Source organism: Choloepus didactylus, chromosome 3 (assembly GCF_015220235.1).
Source record: "Choloepus didactylus isolate mChoDid1 chromosome 3, mChoDid1.pri, whole genome shotgun sequence".
NCBI classification, from domain to species: domain Eukaryota; kingdom Metazoa; phylum Chordata; class Mammalia; order Pilosa; family Megalonychidae; genus Choloepus; species Choloepus didactylus.
In genome coordinates this window covers 134,444,170-134,464,426 of record NC_051309.1, presented here as the reverse complement: position 1 = coordinate 134,464,426, position 20,257 = coordinate 134,444,170, and the positions used below count along the sequence as shown (strand labels likewise).

The 20,257-nt window shown below is 33.8% G+C and overlaps 1 protein-coding gene across 2 annotated transcripts in view; it reads right to left on the bottom strand.

Moving 5' to 3' along the window:
* Nucleotides 1-20,257, bottom strand: part of SPATA5 (spermatogenesis associated 5) — a 449,967-nt gene that overhangs the window by 347,616 nt on the left and 82,094 nt on the right. For both annotated transcript variants that reach the window (XM_037830598.1, XM_037830599.1), the window contains one exon: nucleotides 379-588. In XM_037830598.1, the coding sequence (XP_037686526.1) occupies nucleotides 379-588 (210 nt within the window). The remainder of the gene's footprint in view (nucleotides 1-378; nucleotides 589-20,257) is intronic.

The following is a 20,257-nucleotide window of genomic DNA, read 5'->3' as shown; positions in this document are numbered from 1 at the left end:
TGATTTATTTGAAAATTCTAACTATGTGAATATTGAACTCACAATCATTTTTATAATTAAGTCTTGGGTAAGGAAAAGTCATCGGTACAATTAAAAAATGTACAAACTTATGAAGATCAATTTCTATTACACATGGGTGTAAGAAATACTGAGACTCAATAAGCTAAATAAACAAAGTCTCATTGTCTGCCATGATTTGCTGACTACTTGTACTAACTTATTTCTTCTCTCTCATCTCTTCCTATATACTTACATCTACTGCAAATAAAAATCCCCTGCTCTTTAAGATGCTGTTACATGTTCTCCTGGACATGGAAGTCAAGGGATAGGGAGAGGACAGAGAAAGGGAATAGCCAATAAAAATATGTAACAACCTACCTTTATAGCTAGGAAATTAAGCCCACTCTCATTGGCTAAAGCCTTTGCTATCATTGTTTTAGAGCATCCAGGTGGCCCATACAGGAGAACTCCTTTAGGTGGCTGAATACCCATTCTGACAAAAGACTCTGGATGTTTCAAGGGCCATTCCACAGCCTGTTTCAATTTTAGTTTGATATTTTCCAGTCCTCCTATATCTGACCAGGATACCTGCAAAAGAGAACATTTTTTAAACTTAAGTTTTGACAAGACTGATAGAGAACTAAAAAAAAAAAAAAAAACAAAAAACAAATAAACAAATAAAATATTATCAACAAAAGAAGAGAAAACAGAACCATTAAAGAATCAAGAAGGATCATAAAATATTCCAATAATGTCAAGAAGTAAATCAGGAGTAAATAAAATGCTGGCTGTGTACTGTAGAAATAACAAAGGAAAAAAAATGTCTCTGCTTACAAGTCTTCCGTAAATAACTGGAATGAACATAATGCTATCTTCTATTCAGGCTTTACAAATTAGATCCCATTTCTCTGAAAATGATTTCAGTCAATGATTCAAGATCCCGTCTATCTACCTGATTTCTTATATATATTTTTAAAAAATTACACCAAAATATGTTTTATAGAACATAAGTGGAACATATGATCTTTTCTGTCTTCTGAATATTAATAAATTATGCTCAGAATTCTGTTACATTTTCTCAACTAAGAAATAGCCTCTACATGAGACAGGTCTTTATATATTCATTTACTCAATAAATATGTTTTAAGAACAGCTATCTACCATATAATGTTCACAGGAAATAGAAGTATGAGACAGGATTCCAGACCTTCAAGAACTTATCTACTAGGATCAACTAGCAGCATGAACATAAATAACCATAAGACAAAGCAAAGGATACTAAGTATAATAACAAAGAAACAAAAAGTATTTGGGAGTTCCCAAGAAGGAAAGATTATTTCCAGCTGGAAAGCACATCTGAAAGCCAACTCTTGAAGGATGGATGAGATCAGGAAATGTGAAAACAGGGAAATGCTCAGGTAGAGTCTAAAAAATGAAGAAAGGTTCAGAAGCCAGGAAGTATGAGGAAGAAGAGAGGAAAAACATTTGAAGAAAGGAAATAAAAAAGAAAAGTATGTTGAAGCCAGATAGCAGAAGTTCCTGAAAACTAGATTATGAAGTTCAAGATCCACTTTGTACACAATTCAAAGTCTCTATGTTTTTTTTTATCTAGAAAATGAGAGGATCTGAGCCGTATTGCAGGAAAACTTCTCTGACAAGATGCATTAGAGAGGGAGGAGAATGGAAGGAGATAATGATCTGTTACAAATATCCTTAAAAAAATAAAGATGGGCTTTAACTAGGGTAACCACAATCAAATAACAAAGACCAGAAAGATACTACAGAGATACAGTTGAGAATTTGGAGGGTAGAGTAAGAAAGAAAGGTGGAGAACTCAAAGCTAACAAAAAGATTTCAAGATGGACCACAAAAGAAAGAAAAATCTTTAGGAGGGAAAATAAATAAGATAGATTTTTTTTAGATGTACAGAGCTGGAACTTGGGACAAGATATTTAAACAATGAAAAGTGAGCAGCCAGGAAAGTAGACATTACAAATGGAGGTCTGGAAAGAGGCTAGGACTGGAGAGATATCCACATATAGACAATGGTAGAAGCCAGGAAATAATTAAAATTGCTAACCAAGAACAGAAAGATTGGCAGATCTTTGGGCAACACCTAAGTTTAAGAGGCAGAGGAAAAGGAAGAGGAAGAAAAGTTAGAAAACAATCAAAAAATCCAAAGGATAAGAGAGGGAGTTTTGTTTGTTTTGTTTCTTTGTTAATGCCAGGAAAAGACTACTTGTTCCAAATGAATGTGCATGGTTTTATGGGTGTTTTATTGTTGTTGATTACCTGCAGACCCAGCAGAATGCTACATTATCAGTCATGATCCTGAGATTAGACAACTTTTTTTTTCTAAATTGCGCTCTTCAGGTTTATTTTGGAAAGTATCATTATTGGATTAAAGGGCATGAACACTTTTAGGTCTCTTGATGTAAAATGCCAGTTGGCCATTTCAATGATTTCATCTATTTTAATGGTGTCAAAAATAAGTATATGTTTCCCTACAGCAGCAGCAGCTTTGGGTTTTATTTTTCCCTTTTCTTTTTCTTTTCTTTTAATGGATTTTTATTTCCACCCATAATAACACTAAAATTAAACTTGAGGTTGGTACACATGAGCTTAAGGCCCTTAAAAACAAAACAAAACAAATTGTGGCCATCATTGGCAGCATCAAAGTTACTGTTTATCACAGAAGGCAACTGCCCTTAGTATAACTGGGCCTGCTGTGGACAGAAGTGCACCAGCGTTGTCACACTCTGACATTTTCCTGCTTGCAATCTCTGTTGTCTCTTATCTTTTGATTTTATTTTTTAATTTTTATTTTGAAAAATTTCAACCATATGCAAAAGTTGAAAAATCAGTACAACAAACATCTATACACCCTCCACCAAAATTTACCATAGTATATAACTAACATGAATAATGAGAATTGAGTATATGTGTGTTCAGAGAGAGACAATGCATGAGCTAAGGCAAATCGGCAAATTTTAAAATGATTCTCATTAGACTGTAACTACATTCTATAAATTCACTACAGAGCACAGAAACAAGTAAATACTGAACCATTGCTCCTAGAGGAAATACATGGTTAGGTTCTTATAAACCAATGGCCACAAATTTTGACCAAAAAAAAGCACAAGAACATAAAAAAAGTGGAAATAAATGTGCTGTGAAAAAGACAATGGTTATGAAAACTGAAACAAGAAGACAGAGCAACATCTTGTTCAGCCTCAGCTAAGAACCTGCACGTAAGGCGACTCATATTTTTCACTGCTCTGTACATGTCCACAAATGGCAGTGAAATCTCAGTGAATATTGAATTGGGAGTTATAAACACATTTTAGCACATAGACAAATTCACAAATACAGAATCCATGAATAATGAGTATCTACTGTTTATACAAACTATGCATAAACATACACACTTAATCAGTATTTAAATTTTTTGTAGAATTAAAAAAAATAAGCTGCAGACATCATGACACCTTTCCTAAATATTTTAGCATAGAATTCATAAAAATAACCATAATGAAGAGGGTTTTAAGGAGGGTGGTTAACAACTGTCAAAAACTAAATACAGAGGTGAGAAAGTATAGAGAACTAAGAAGATATAAATGGTCTGTGGATATGGTAAGAAGATTACTGAATAGAGTGGTTTAATTACATCAATAGCTTTTATTTTTATCCTTTTAAAGCAGTGGAATACACACACACACACACACATACATGCATACATATATACATACATACATAGAAAGACAGCAAGTATTTATAATATATAAAATAGTAAAAGCAGCATTTACAATAACTATCATAAATGTAAAAGCTAGAGAAGCAACCCCTTAAACGTATGATAACTAAAATGATAATGTACCACTGTTATGATGCTGCATGATTCCCATTCACTTATTACTACACAATCATTACACTCACCATGAGAAAAGCACAGATGCTGTGAACATGCTCTGTGAGTACCAGATGTTTCCATGCCTTGGAGCATGTTTGAGTTATTGAAAGTACTGCAGTAAGGCAGTAGTTCTCAGCTGAGAAAACTTATACTTATTTAGGTAAGTGGACATTTACAGATATAACTTTTAAGATTAGTCAAGAGCTTTATTCTTCTTAATCAATGACGTTTTTACAAAAATGAATTATATGCCCATAGTGGCTTGAAGGATTTTTCCTCAGGTCTGCACAAAACCAAAAAAACTGGAAGTACAATCTGATAATCTCTAATGTGACAGAATTTGGTATATATTAAATACACATTCAAGTGTGTTTGGTTTTGAATTAGTCTTTCTGAAAGTTTTTAAAGTCTTTAAAAAGAAAATAAAATCAGATACTGAACCCTAAAGCACCCCCATGAAGCACACATTCTGAAAACCACCAAAATAAATAAGGAAATCCATAGGTTAGAATTATCTCTTTAGTCAGTATCAAGAAGTAGTATCAAACAGTGTCACTTGGAGCAAGACTTGGAGAGGACTGGTTTCTCCAGAGAAATTAATATGCTCTTACCAGAAAACAGAATGTTCACTGAATAGGCAAAAAAAAAATTAGTGTCTACAGCATGCACCTAGTAGTCTATGCTCAGGAAACGATCCACAGCCCTCAAGGCCAAAAGAACCAGTGGAAGAGTGAAACAACCCTGATCCCATTTATCTTCTGACATTTGGGGCTCTTACTTCATCATTTGTACCCTGTCTATTCCTGTCTTAATTGTATCCTTCACTAAATCCTTACTTTAGCCCACAAAATATCCCGTGTTTCTTCCTGTCTTTTAAAACAACCTCACTTTGATATTGTTTCTACCTTATAGTGTATCATATCTCCTTCCTTCATCACTAAACTTCTTGAAAGATAGTTAACACCGCTCTGCAGCTACCACATTTATATTTTCCACTTTATATTTTAGTTTGTTAAGTGTTTATCCTTCCAAGCCAACATCAGCTCTATTCTCTGAAGAAGCAGGAAAGGAGAGCAAAGGGGTAAAGATAAAAAAGTTTAAGATTGGTGAAAATTGAGGAGTTAAGAGAGTAATGTCAAAAGGTCTCTATCTAGTCTCTCAGTAAAATATGAGGCAAGGTCATATGCAGAAAGAAACATCAATTAATTCAACAATATTTACTAAATGCTTATTTCATCCTATTCTGATTTCCTAAAGAAACAACAGTTCCTGCACAGACTGAGCTTCCAACCTGATGGAATATTTCCATAAACAGGACAATTTCCATAAATAGGCAGTTACTAAATGGTACAGTACATGCACAAAGGGCAGACAGAGTTTAAATGGATGATACGAAAAAGCTTTCAGAAGTGACATATGAGATGGGATCTGTTGAACATACAGGAATTAGCCAGTTGAAAGTAACAGTAAATGCCATGTAGAGAAGGGAAGGAGGAAAAGTACTGTACATTAAGAGAATTAAAGGTAACTCAGTATGGCTAGAATTAAGAGAGCCAGGAGGGGAGTAGAAACAAGGCAAGTTAGCATACAGGGAGCAACCAGACCATGAAGAGCCTCAAAAGCCATAAAGAAGACTTTATAATAAGAGCAAGAGCTATTTAATCAGGGAAATAATGCAATCAGATTTGCACTTCTGGAAGATTACCCTGGTTACAATGTAGGAGAAGAGTAGAATGGGGAGAGGGAACAAGAATGGAAACAGGAAGACTAATTAGGAGGCTTCAGCAGTAATGCAGTTAAGAGAGATGTAGTCTGTACTATAGCAGTAACTGTGAGGCTATAGAGAAGAAAAGAAATAAAAAGGATATTAAATAAGTCAAATCGATGAGTCTTGATAATTCATTAGATTTGAGGAGGGAGAGGTGAAAAAGGAAATGGAATCAAAGACAACAGTGAGGATTCAAACTGGGTAATTGAAAGTTCCACTAAAAGAGAAAAAAGAAACAGGTTTGGGAATAAGAATACGAATCATAAAGTATTATAAGAATCATAAGGTAGTACCAGGGACTTGAGTACAGTAGAAAAAATTTGGAATATGTGCTAAGAAGTCAATCAAAAATGAGTGAAAAGATTGTCTGGGGCCCCGGTGATACATTCTCTATCATTCATTTTTTTTCCAACCACTTGCTACCCCAGGATGTAACAAATACTCCACCTTATATAAAACTGCATTTTTATAAACGTATGTATTTCTTAAAGCACTTAAAGTTACATACATGAAGTATGTGATTTATATAACTAATAACATAAGCTCAATACAATGTAAAAAAAAAAATAAAGTTTACATTCTTCCAAATATGTTAGAAATGAGCTCAATGCTATCATATAAGTAAGTATTCAACAATTACATAGAATCACTACAGAATTCACATAAAAGTCAAAGTTCTGTTTCAATAACTGGGCAATTTAAAGTAACACTTAATCTAGAACATAGTATACCAAATCTCAAACTACATCACAAGATTTAGAACTTGGTCTATAAATTTAATAGTTATATGTGAAGCAATTTGACTATCATTCACAATGTATTTTATCTAGTCTAATACAGTACTCCTTGGGGGTAGAATGAAAAAGCCACACAAGCCTTCAATCTTTCCTACAAACCCAATGTTTTTTCCACATGTGAAACTGAATTTATATGGCTATCAAGGCCTGTGCAGAAAGTGTAAATAATCTATAAAGCATGCAATCCCAGAGGTGTATTTGCACACTGTCTTAATGACAGTGGTATAAAAAACAAAGGGTTACAACTGAATTTTTTAAGTATAGCATACTAACTATCCTTTCTGAATTTTACCAGTTCCTTCTCCCAATTTAGAGACTTCCAATGCAAAGTTTCCAAAATGAGTGTGTATTCTCTATGCATACCACTGTTTTAGAGGCCTCTCTCCTGGGCTGTTCTGGACTACTGACTGTATTAAGACATTCTGCTACTGCCATGTGAAAGAAGACAATTTTTAAAAGAACAAAATAATCTGATTTATTTTTAACACAGGAGGAAAAATTGTGAGTGACTGCTGAAAACTTTTTCTGTGGGAACACATACTGAGATGATTAGTAACTATTCTGGAATTCCTCTAAAATGCAAATGACCCATCTGTACCACAGAGATGCTTACCGTCTATGAACACCCATGTGTTGGTAAAAGAGGCTGTCATCAAATAAGAGGAAGTATGAGAGGAATGAGAAAATAGATTTAAATGAAGAGTAAAATCAAAGTAACTAACATTATAGTTAGTATCTAAGATGGAAACAGTAAATTATAAATATAAGATTCTGATGCCATGGTTGAAGACTCTATATTTGCCATTTTGATTATATATACTCTAACTTCCCAGGAGGTTACAATAGCTTTTTAAGAAAGAATTAAAAATCTCAAAGAGGAAAGAGTCAATCCAAAAATAATTCAATTTTTTAAAAAAGATGAACATAAATGACTAGCCAGGGAGAGGTACTGTTGCAAATATGAAATACAAAAGGAAACAGATGATTCAAAGATGGAGAAATGTGAAGTCAATTAATATACGAAAAAAAAGCTCAGCTCACTAGTAATCAAAACCAAAAAATATAAATTAAAATAATGAGAAACTATTTTTAGCTATAAAGTACTTTAATTATAAAATTAGCAAAGATTAAAATATGGCATTTCTCAAGGCTGGCGATGTATAATGAAAGCATTCTCACCCACTACTAGAAGTAAAAAAAACTACATTTCTGAAAGGAATTTGGCAACATATTTAAGAAGTTCATACTCTGGAAATTCTATTCCTAGAATCTATCCCCCCAAAATAGTTAGAATGTTCAGAAAGATTTTTCTTCAAAGATTTACAATACAACACTATGAGAGCAAAAACCTAAAAACAATCTAAAAGACAAACATTAAATGATTTATTAAATGAAATACAGGAAACCCAAAGAATGAATTACTATACAGAAATTGAATATATTTTAGAAGATATTTAATATTTCAAAAGATGTATGAAGTAAAGAAAGCATAATATAAAACAATATACTTTGTGACCCCAATTAAATCATATCTATATGATGCATTTTTGAAAGGCTACAAGGTACTACATCAAAATATTATGAGTGGTTACTTTTAGCTGGTGGGAATACATACAAGTAATTCTTATACACTCCTTCATAATTTTTGGTACTATCCAAATTTTCTACAATGAAACAGCATTACTTTTATAATCTGAAAAAGAGGACAAGAAAGCAGACTGAGAAAGTTGTGGCCAAAAAAGGTGGAAGAGCATGATGCATGTGCTTGAACCAGAGGGGCAGGTATGAGGTTCAGCAAGAAAAAAGCCTTGGCAGGTCCCCAGTATTGTCAGGGAACTGCTTGTTCATCTGGTAGAACTAGGTGAAGAAGTCAGAAAAATCAATCATATTCATAAATCTAGAATATTTTAAACCTAAATTTTTTTTATTATTACAAGTGCAATTCCCTTACCCTTCCCAATAACTGAACACTGGTTGAAATTTACAAGTAAATGAAATAAATTCAACAAATTTTTAAGAAATGTTTTCTAGGTACTGGATTTGTCCCAGGGACTGCAGAAACAAAAGACGAGTATGATACAATCCACAAAAATTTATAATCTAGAAAGAAGAATAAGACAAGTATCCTAAAAGATAGAGTGTCTTTGTCTGAAGATTAAAGTATCTGTCTTCATACAAATTAATATAAAAACTACTGACAGAACATTCAATAGCTTTACAGTTCTCAAATATGAGAATGTAAGGGTAGAGATTTAGAAATTCTTTTGCATATGTGTAAGATTTATGCAGGGGTTAGAGTATAAAAATATTAATAGGAATTCCTATCTTGTATGATTATGAAAAGAGCTGACATGTAAGTACAGCCTTTTAAGAAAAGATGAAGGAGAATATAAGAATTACTTGTATTTCCAACATCTAAAAGTAACCACTGTTAACATTTTGTTGCATTCTAGCCTTGCAAAAATGCAAAAGTGTGTGTGTGTGTGTGTTTCAATTGGGATCACAATGTATTCACAGTTTTATTTCTGCCTTTTTTAACTTCACATATTTTTGGACATATTAAATATCTTCAAAAATTTAGAACTTGGTAGAAAAAAACTGTCTTGGATTTAAACCCAAGATCCACTCTTACTGTGTAACTCTGGAGAATTTACTTCATCTTTCTAAGCCTCTTTCTCATCTGTAATATGGGAATAATAAAACCTAAGATATCAGGATCATTGTCAATAATTATCATTAATTAAAGATAATATATGTTAAATTAATTAGCACCTTGCCTGCACATGGTAAATATTTAATAAATACTAGGTGTTATTTTATTTTATTTAAATGCCTAAGAGATGTTTAAAGTAAGTATTAAGTATATTTTAAAGGACTATTTACAAAAGATAAAAGAAACAGACTCAAGTATCATATTGGAGTTTCATGACCAACATTTAATTACCATCATTTTTTTAATCTTGTTATTTTTGTCCTGTTATTTTGTCTGATTATAAATTTCTTAAACTAACAGCAAACAATTAGGTTCTTCACACATATTTTGACTTTCACCTGAAGGTCAAATAAATGATGAGTCTTTCAATAGCTAACATTTTAATTCATAAATAAATATGTCAGCTACAAACACTGACTATTATACAGAGAAGTGCTAATGCACAGAAAGTCATGGGAAAACTTAGTCTGTAAGAGAAGGATAAACACCAGCATGAAATCATAAAATCCTAGAACTAGAAGTGAAATTCTAAAACTGGTTCACTACTGTACCTTAAGAAAGGATTTCATTTTTAACACTTCTCATCTTTCAACAAATACTATTTTATGCTAATAAAATAAATAAAATCCCAAAAGTCTTTTTAATAAGTTATATCATAACTACCAGAAACTTATTCCTACAATCTAACCTAAATAACTACTGATAATAATTGAGTCCTATCTTTCTTATCATTCCCTAATGAAAATGTGAACAGCTGTTTGCATATGGTTTTATACACTTTTGAATTAATAATTAAGTTAGAAGTGAAGGAACAGCTGTCAAACAAGCACAGAAGAGTGAGATAAATTTCCCAAGAGAAATAACTTCCATAAGTATCTTACAGTACTTTTTAGACCAGCATCCAACAACACACAAACCACAACAAACAACAAAAAACCTACTTCAATCCTAACTGTGCATCCATAGAAAGCAAAGAACCTGATGATCAGGTAAAAACCTTTTATGGACAAGTTCCAAGGCAAAAAAATAAAACTTAATGAACTGGGCTGCAAACACTGGGGAATTACTATAAGAAAGGAATTCAGTAGCTCTAGGGGGACTGACAGTGTTTCTTACACATCTCTCAGTCAAGATCCTCCTGTTTCCTAGGTTCCAAAGTTTACACTGCCAGGGACAAAAATTCCTTTGAAGGTGTTATTTTATAGAAAATACTGAGACAACAAGTACTTCTCATTTTGTTCTTTCATACTAACAGGCGTCAAGAGAAGGACAATAGGCCAGGCAGCAGTGAGCAGGTTGGCACCTGTTCCAAATTGTCTGCTGGGCCAAACACTGACTTTCAACCATTCAAATGTATAAAATACATATATTTTCTTTTGAAATCATAAACTTACTAAAGTATTTAAAGATACTACACAATTCAAAATTAAGTAAGTTGAGAAAACCCAATGTCCAAGGTCCAAAAGAAAAAATCATTTCTAGAAGCTTCCTTAATGGAGTTAAAGCAAGATAAGGAAGCAGTAAGTGTTCAAAATGCATTCTCAGATCTAATGAAAGCCATTACCTTTATAAAGTGAAAAGACAAAAAATATTCTTTCCCATGGCTTAAAGACGCTTTCTAAGGAGATTTTAACAAATAAAACAAGTCAAAGTTCCAGTTCCACTATTGTGTGTGCCATAGACCATCTACTGCCTCTCTCTCCCATTGCTTAAAAATAAAAACTTTAGACAAAATACAAAAACTACTTGAGGATTATCAAAAGTAAAGAAACACAGGTGGAGTGAGGAGAGAAGTAAAAGGTAAAGAAATAACCTGCACAGGGTGGGTGAAAAGGGCGAAGTATAGTTTAAGTTCTTTTTTTCTTCTCTTTTTCTCTCATGACTGCACCCCAAGAACAGGTCTCAGTCACAGAACTAAACAATTAAACAGCAGAGCAGGCAGCTAAAGCTCTGATAGAATCCCTGTCTTTCTGGCCAGAAGAACTGGAACAAAAGGGCCTCAGTAGACCAGAGTGAAAAGAAACATCAGAGAGAACTAGTGAAAGAGATTGCCATGAACCTGCACAAGTCTTAAGTTCACCCTTAAGCTGTGCATTGCAAATGCAGGCAGACCCAAACCTGCACCGTAAAAGCTCTGCACACTTAACTCATTTAAACCATGGTTCACGTGTGAGACAAACCCCTGAGTGATGGACACCATTCAAAGAACAAGCTCAAAGCAGTATAGCAAAGGATTTCAAAATTGAACTGAGTTTGGAATCATAACCCACTGAAGCTAAGATACACTTTCCATCTGAACCTAACTAGATGGACTATACGCTGCTAAAAGAAAAAAAGAAAAAGAAAGAAAGAAAGAAAAAAATAGACATTCCCCAAAGGATTACAAATAACATGAGTATACAATATAACATTCACAATCAGGAAATAATCCAAAATCACTTGATATACAAGGATCCAGCAAAGTGTGTGTGACCACTTGACAAGGGAAAAGACAATCAAAGATACCAATGCTGAGATACCAGATGTTATAATTATCAAACAATGATTTTAAAGTAGCTATTTTAAGTATGCTCCATGAGGCAAGGATAAATGTTACCTTTGCCATGAAGTAAAGATAAACTTAGATGAAATGAACAGGAAGAGAAATTCTCAGCAGAGAAACAAAAACTATAAAAAAGAATGAAATGGAAATTTTAGAACTGAAAAAATTACAATATCTGAATTCATTGTACATGCTCATAAGCAGAATGGAAATGACAAGGGAAAGAATCAGTGAACTTGAAGACTGATTAACAGATAATATCCAAACTAAAGAATAGAGAGAAAAAAGATTGAAAAAAATTTGAGTAGAGCCTCAGGGAGCTATAGGACAATATCAAACCATTTAACATCGTGTCACTGTAGTCTCAGAATCAGAGAGACTGGGATAGAAAATCAAATTTCTGAATAGCAAAGATAAGCAAAAAAAAATCATGAAAGCAGCTAAAGAAAAATAATCTATTATATACAGGGAAACAATGATTTGAAAATCTTTGTTTTCACATATTTCTAATTTTAAAAATGAGATCACATGTTTCTCACTTAAAAAAAATCCTGATGTCAAATGACTGCAAGATCTTTCAAATGCTGAAAGAACTCTTAACCAGAATTCGACATGCAGTGAGGATATTCTTCAATAACGACAGAGGAGATCTAAGCAAATACTTGGCCAGCAAACCTGCTCTACAAAATATGTTTATAAAGTTCTTCAGGTGGAAGGCAATTGATACCAGAGGCAAATGTGGATTTTCAGAAATGAAAGCAGAACAGCAGAAACAATAAGTGTCTAGGTAATTTTAAAAGACTATGTTTCTTCTCTTAAGTTTTTAAAAAATACATTCATGTTGAAAGCAAAGAGTATAACTTTGATATTTGACAACTATAAAAAAATCTCAGTGACTAATAACATATATGGTTGCAAAACTCCTATATTTCACTTAAAGTGGTACAATTTAACTCTAAGTAGAACTGTGAATAGTTATTATATAATAGTATATATTATAAAATTATAAAGATATTATACTCCTTAAAGCAACCATTAATAAAATAATACAGAGATAAATCCAAAACACAGTCAAATTAAAATGGAATACTAAACAAGTATTCAAGTAATTCAAAAGAAGGCAGGAAAGAGGATAGAGAGAGGAACAAGATCTAGAGAGGACAAATGGAAAACAAATAATAAAACAGTAGATTCAACAAGCATATCAACAATTACATGAAACCTTAATGGTCTAAACACTGTAACCAAAAGGCAGAAATCGAAAGAGTGGATAAAAAAGGAAGACTCTACTATATGCTGCCTACAAGAAACATACTTTAACATACACAGATAAATTGAAAGTAAATGGATAGAAAAAGATACGCCATATAAATAACACACAAAAAAGGCTGGCTGGTTATTTTAATATCAGATGAAATAGACATCAAAACAAAAAGTATTACTAAAAATAAGAGGGGCATTTCATAATGATAAAAAGGACAATTCATCCCTTCTAATAAATCAAGGAAGACATTTATTATAAATGTATATGGGTCTAAAAATAGAGCCTCAAAATCCATGAAGCAAAAACTGACAAAATTGAAGGAGAAAATAGACAATTCTACAAGACAGCATAAGATTTTAACAAACCCCTCTCAGTAACTGACAAAACAACTAGATAAAAAGTCAACAAGGATATAAAAGATCCTAATAGTATTATCAAGTTCTGAATAGCATTATCAATATCAAGAACAGTTTCTTAAAAAATTAAACATAATCTTCCATAGGACTCAGTCATCTATTCCTAGTATTTACCCAAGAGAAATGAAAACCTCTGCAAAACAAGCCAAACACACAAAACCTTTAAGATTTAGGTAGTTATTTGATAATTATGAACACTGCCTCCATTTATTTTTTAAAGAATAACAAGATAATTTTCTCTCCAAATTATTTCCTCTCTGTATTTTACATCCATTTGCATAGGAAATCATGTTGAAAACAATTTCAGAGGTAAGAGTACAGCTAAAAAAAAAACACACAGATGAGAAAGAGTTTAGGAAACTGTATGCCAAAACTTTGCCACTAATTTTATCTAACCGTGGGTGATTTGTTGTTCTTTAGTAAATGACAGTGAGGACCTTGCTGAAACATATGATAAAAGCTATGGAAGCCAGATTTTCCTACAGTCATAATTAATAAGGGAAAACATTAAAGAAAAGAAGGAAGTTATTCAAATAAAATAAACACACACACACACAAATATCTGACAAGTCATGGAAAATGTGATCAACTTAAAGGCAAATATTTAAGTCAAATTTTAAACTGTATAGATTTCATAATCAATTTAATAGTTATATTAAAATCTAAGTTCACTTTCTAAAATATCATTACATTATAATCACACTTTAATAAATTTACTATGAGATGTCCTCAGAGAGCTGGCTATGTATAAAGTCAAACCTTGTAAATACAATAATAAATTATTATCTAAATAAGCCTCCCTTAGATCACAAAATGGTATGCCTTAATATAACTTAAAACTGGTTAACCATTCCAAAATGAGCTTTTAAAAAGGTACCTACTTTTGCCAGATGAACAAGTCTACAAAAAATCCCATAAAAATAGAAACTTTAAACTAGAAAAAACAACAGCAGCAATAATAAAAAAGAAAGACTCAGATCAGGAGTAAAACTTCACCTAGAAAATTCTTCATACCTCATTAAAATATTTCCTTATGCTTTTTTTGATGCACCAAATTCCTTGAATAATTTCACTCAAAATCACAAAATCTTTGACTATTTAAGGAAACTGCTTAGAGATTCCTTCCGTTCTTACTATGGCAGCAGAACTGTTAAAAGTTAAAGGAATACGGATAAAGGAAATGAAAGCTACAAGGACAGAGGGAAAAAAATGAGAACTTCTACTGATTTGGCTCCTAAACCCAAGTACTAAGTATATGCTCATAAGTTACCTATGTGAATTAATATCAGCCATGCAGAATAGTATATCACCAAATACCCCAAAATAAAGAAAAATTTTTTAAATAAAAATTTTAAAATGAGTTTTGTTGGAGGCTCTACTCCAATCTAAATGCTTCAGGGCTCCATTCTCCTACAGAAGTTTTGAACAAATAGCAAGAACTAACAGAAACATCTTTCTCAAAGCTCCAGAAAACGTTAAGGATTGCAAGACAGAGTGCATGCCAAATCAAGTAAAAAGGCTACTTAAAAGAATTAAGATCTCATGGCACCCTAGCTGGCCCTTCCCCCGCCATTCATCAGCTTGGCATGAAGTTGGCTTGCGCTCCCAGTGTGGACCCCTGATGCCTGGTTCTGGAGGGAGCAAAGTAACCCTTGTGCACTTATTAGGAGCACATATGTCTAGCCTAATCTGTCTGGTGTTGGCCTGCGGGTATGAAGAAGGACACTCCTCACATACTCATCACCCCAGAACTTGCCCTGCAAGTAGAAGGCAGCTCAAAGAGCTCTTCTACAGAAAGCTGCCTGGGGCAAAGGATTGTGAGGAAACTGTTTCCTAGGAAGAGGGGACATTCATATCCATGTAAACAGGGGAACTTGTAGGGCCATATGCACATGTCCAAGGTAAGACTCATGTAAAAGAAGTATTAGGGTATCCCCAATTTGGTCTCTAGCTATTCTCTAAATTCATTGTATGAATAAGTTCTGAAGGAGGGCACTAGCACAAGTCAATCTGCAAAAACTGGGAAAGATGTTTTCTTTTTTTCCTTCTCTTTTTTTTCCCCTTATTAGCCCCTGGCATTCAATGAGTGCTCTGTCATAACACTAACTGTATACAAGCTTAAGGAAAAGATGCTCCAGAATCTAAATTCCACCAATAACTCATCAAAATATCAAAATGCCCAGATTTCAAAAAAAGATTATAAAACATACAAAGAAACAGAAGTGATGGCTGAAGCAAAGGAGAAAATTAAAGCACTAGAAACCATCAATGAGGAGGACCAGACCTGGGCTTGGGATGTACCAGACAAAGACTTTGAGAATATTTAGGACCATTTTTTAAAGGAGCTAAAGGAAAACATGGACAAAGAACTAAAGGAAATCAATAAAATGATAGATGAACACAAAGAAAATATGAATAGAGAGAAGAAACAAAACAGAGCTGAAGACCACAGTAACAGAAATTTAAAATTCCCTAAACGGGTTCAACAGCAAACTGGAGCTGACAGAAGAAAGAATCAGTGAAACTGAAGATGAGACAACTGACATCATCCAGTCTAAGAAGCAGGAAGAGGAAAAATGAAGAAAAGTGAACACAGCCAAGGAGGAACTTGTGGAACACTATCAAGCATACCAATTTATGCATTGTGGGAGTCCAAGAAGGAGAGAGAGACAGGAGTAGATAGAAAATCCAAAGAAATAATGGCTGACAACTTCCCAAATTTAACAAAAGGCATGAATATACACATCCAAGATGCTCAACAAACTCCAAACAGAATAAAGTCAAATACACCCATGCCGCAAGATATTATAATCAAACTGTCAAGGTTAAAAGAGAATTCTGTAGGCCACAAGAGAAGCAACATGTCACATAAAAGGGAGCCTCAATAAGATTAAATGCTGATTTCTCATCAGAAACCCTGGAGGTAAAAAGATATTTAATGTGCTGAAAGCAAATAATTGTCAACCAAGAACTCTATATCCAGGAAAACTATGTTTCAAAAAATGAGAGAGAAATCAAGACTTTCTCAGATAAACAAAAGCTGAACCTACAACAGTTGTTAAAGGAGGTTCTGCAGGTTGAAAGAAAAGGACATTAGACAAGAGACTGAAGCTACATGAAGAAATAGGATCTCTGGTAAGAGTAATGACATGGGTAAATATAAATGTCTGTACTATTGTATTTTTGATTTGTAACTCCACTTTTTACTTCCTATAGAATCTAAAAGGCAAATGCAGAGAATATAATGAAAAAATCAGTGGGTTAATACTCATAATGCATAAACATGCTATTTCTTACAAGCACTACTATGTAAAGCTGGGGGGAAACAAGGGTATAGAAACATAAGTTGAGTATACCATTGAAGTTAAGTTGGTATCTAAGTAAGTAAGAGTGTTATAGATTTAGGATGTTAAATTTAAGCCCCACAGTAACTACAAAGAAGGATGGATATGCAAGTTCATAGAGACAGAAATTAGAGTACAGGTTTCCAGGGGTGGGAAAGAGAGAAAGGCAGAGCTAATATATAAGGGATGTAGGGTTTCTGTTAGGGGAGATGAGAAAGTTTTAGTAATGAAAGTTGATGACTATACAGCAACATTGTAACTATGAATAATCCCACTGAATGGGAGTGGTTGAAATGGGAAAGTTTATGTTGTACATATGTTCCCTCAATTAAAAAAAAAAAAGAATGAGCAACTAAAAAGACAATGACAATTAAATGCGGTATTTTGTGGTTTCTATCCAGGGAGGAGAAAAGGCTCAAAAGGACATTAAGACATGAAAAAATTGGAATATGGACAGTAAGGTTTCTATCAATGTTATTTTTTTTTGAACTTGATAAGCACACTTAAGTTAGTTACATAAGTGAATATCCTGGTTCTTAGGAAATACACATGGCAGTATTAAGTGCTCAAGGAGCATGGTGGATACAACCCACACTTAAGTGTTCAGAAAAAGGACTGATAAATAGACAAGACTGAGAGACTGATAGAATGAAATGGGAGATGTGACAAAATGTTAAAATTGGTGGATCTGGGTATCTGGCAGGGGGGCAGGCGTATGTTGGAATTCTCTGTATGGGGTTTGTATTATTTTGTAACTGTCCTGTAAATTTGAAATTATTTCTAAATAAAAAGTTTAAAAAACAACTGTGTTTTGGTGCTTCTGATTATTTATTCTTCTCTGGGAATTTGTAATATGAGTGAATAATAACCAAGTGTCCTCAAGTGGTATGGTTGTTATATATGTATGTATCTCCATGGCCTTCCTTACACAGTGTTTTGCACATTACAAATGCTCAATGTTTTATAAATTAATAAATTAATGAGCAAACTCATATTTCTCCTATATCATATTAGAGACAAACAAGCAGAAGGGGCAGAAGTAGCAGAGAGGACAAGCTACTAGGAGTTGAGACAGTAAAAAGAGGAGGCAGAGCTAGTAAACCAGTATGTGTGGTCAAAACTAATGAAAAATGTTGCCAACATGTAAAAATTTACAGGGAGTATAAATATGCCCTGAATTACATTTTCTAGCATAGGTCTGTCAAATAGTTGGATCATAAATTCAAACAATTTCCTCTGATCTCCTTTGATGGTTGGTTGACAATAAACATTTTTGCATAAATGGAAAGGAAAGCACTCCCCTGGCAAGACTGACTAAAGGGGCACTCCATATTTTTGTTATATAGAAGGAAAGAAAGTCCTTTTCTCAGAAAATTGAGTAAACTCATAGGTAAATTTCATAAGCAGCTCAGATTTTGCATCCTGATATACAGACCAGAAAGGAAGCTCCCATATGGGGAAGAATAGTCAATACTGGTCAGGGAACCATGATGTTGGGGAAAGCGGATTGCTATTAATCTGTTGACTTGAGGTCAAGAGGTATGAAGAGAAAGCTGTGATAAAGAGTAAACGATATATTAGAAAAGAGCCCTTAAAACTCAGTCTCAATGAGCAATATTTAGACACAGAACAAAAGATTTTACCTTACAATGAAAGCTTATCCTTGCCTCTGAATGTGCTGCACGTAACAGCCGTGGGTATGAGTGTTAGACGGACAGGACCAACATGGGAACCCAGACTTGAAATATACCACAAGAAAATGGAGAAGAAAGCTGCATAGAAAAATTAGACATATATCCTATTAGACATATATCCTAGGTTAGACATAGACTGCGTTCAATGAAATCGATCAAACAAGTCTCAGAGAACTAATCAAGCCTCAGTGAGCAAAAACTGACTATCCTAAAACAGAAGTTGTCTAACTGTGCCTTCTTTTATAGCTTCTAATAAATATGAGGGCACAAGCATTACAGGTGTTTACTTATGGTGAACAAGGAAGCCAGAGATTTTAGTATCAAATATCCATTCATTTCCTCGCTAACTTACATTTATCCATTTCTCATTCATTCAGATATATTCATTTTACTGCACAGCTATTATGTTTTGAGCACTGGGAGTTAGGCAAGTCAAGAGAATGAATGAGACTGTACTTTCTGGGGGCCCCAAATAATGGAATCAGTTCATATTGGAAAAGGAAGAGATGTATGAGAATAATGGCAAGAATCATACTGAGACACCAGATTGAGTTTACTTCAGATTCTAATCTGATAAAATAGACCCATCTTAGCTTCCCTAAACTGTGACATGACCAATTACTGTTCTTCCTGGATTCCTTCCCCAGGAAAATCTAAGATTATGCACATTAGAGATCTTGACAACATTGAAAAAAAGAAGGTTGCATAGTTAAATATGGATAAGAAAAGCCAGTGAGAACAAATCGTGCACATAACAGTACGTCAGGATAAAAGCTGGTTAAGTACTGCTGAAGGAGTAGAGGATTTTAAAATTAGCTAGTTAATGCTTCAAAATTAATTATTATACCTTTATAGGTTGAGATGAGAATGGAACTTCACCTCTGTTGCCTCCCTTCCCAAAACTCCACATACCCAGTCTAACTGTAAGAAAAACATCAAACAAACTTAAATTGAGGGAAATCTACAAAAGATCTAACCACTATACCTCAAAACCCTCAATGTCTAAAGTAAACCCCCCCCCCAAAAAAAAAAAAATCATCAAATGAGTATGGAAAAAAAAAGTAAATGAACAATGGGGAAGGAGGGGAATGGAATATTTTTGAAGTTCTTCTTTATTCTAATTTTTTATTTTTTGGAGTACTGAAAATGTTCAAAGATTTATTGTGGTGATCAATGCACAACTATGAACAATTGATTGTACACTTTGAACGACTGTATGTTATGTGAATATATCTCAATAAAAACGCAATTAAAAAAACCCTCAAAGTCATCAAAAACAAGAAAACACTCAGATGCCTCTTTGTTACTCAGATGTGGCCCTCTCTCCCTCTCTAAGTCACCTCGGCAGGTGAACTCACTACCCACCTCTGATGTGGGACCTGACTCCCAGGGGTGTAAGTCTCCCTGGCAATGCAGGATATGACTCTCAGGGATGAATCTGGACCTGGCATCATGGTCCAGAAGATATTGAGGATATGTTCTTGACCAAAAGGGGGATGCAAAATGAGATGAAATAGTTTCAGTGGCTGAGAGATTTCAAATGAAGTCGAGAGGTCACTCTGGTGGATATTCTTATGCACTATATATATAACACCTCTTAGGTTTTAATGTATTGGAATAGCTAGAAGAAAATACCTGAAACTATCCCAAACTCCAACCCAGTAGTCTGGACTCCTGAAGACAATTGTATAACAGTGTAGATTACAAGGGGTGACAGTGTGATTGTGAAAACCTTGTGGATCACACTCCCTTTATCTAGTGTATATCGGATGGATGACTAGAAAAATGGGGACAAAAACTAAATGAAAA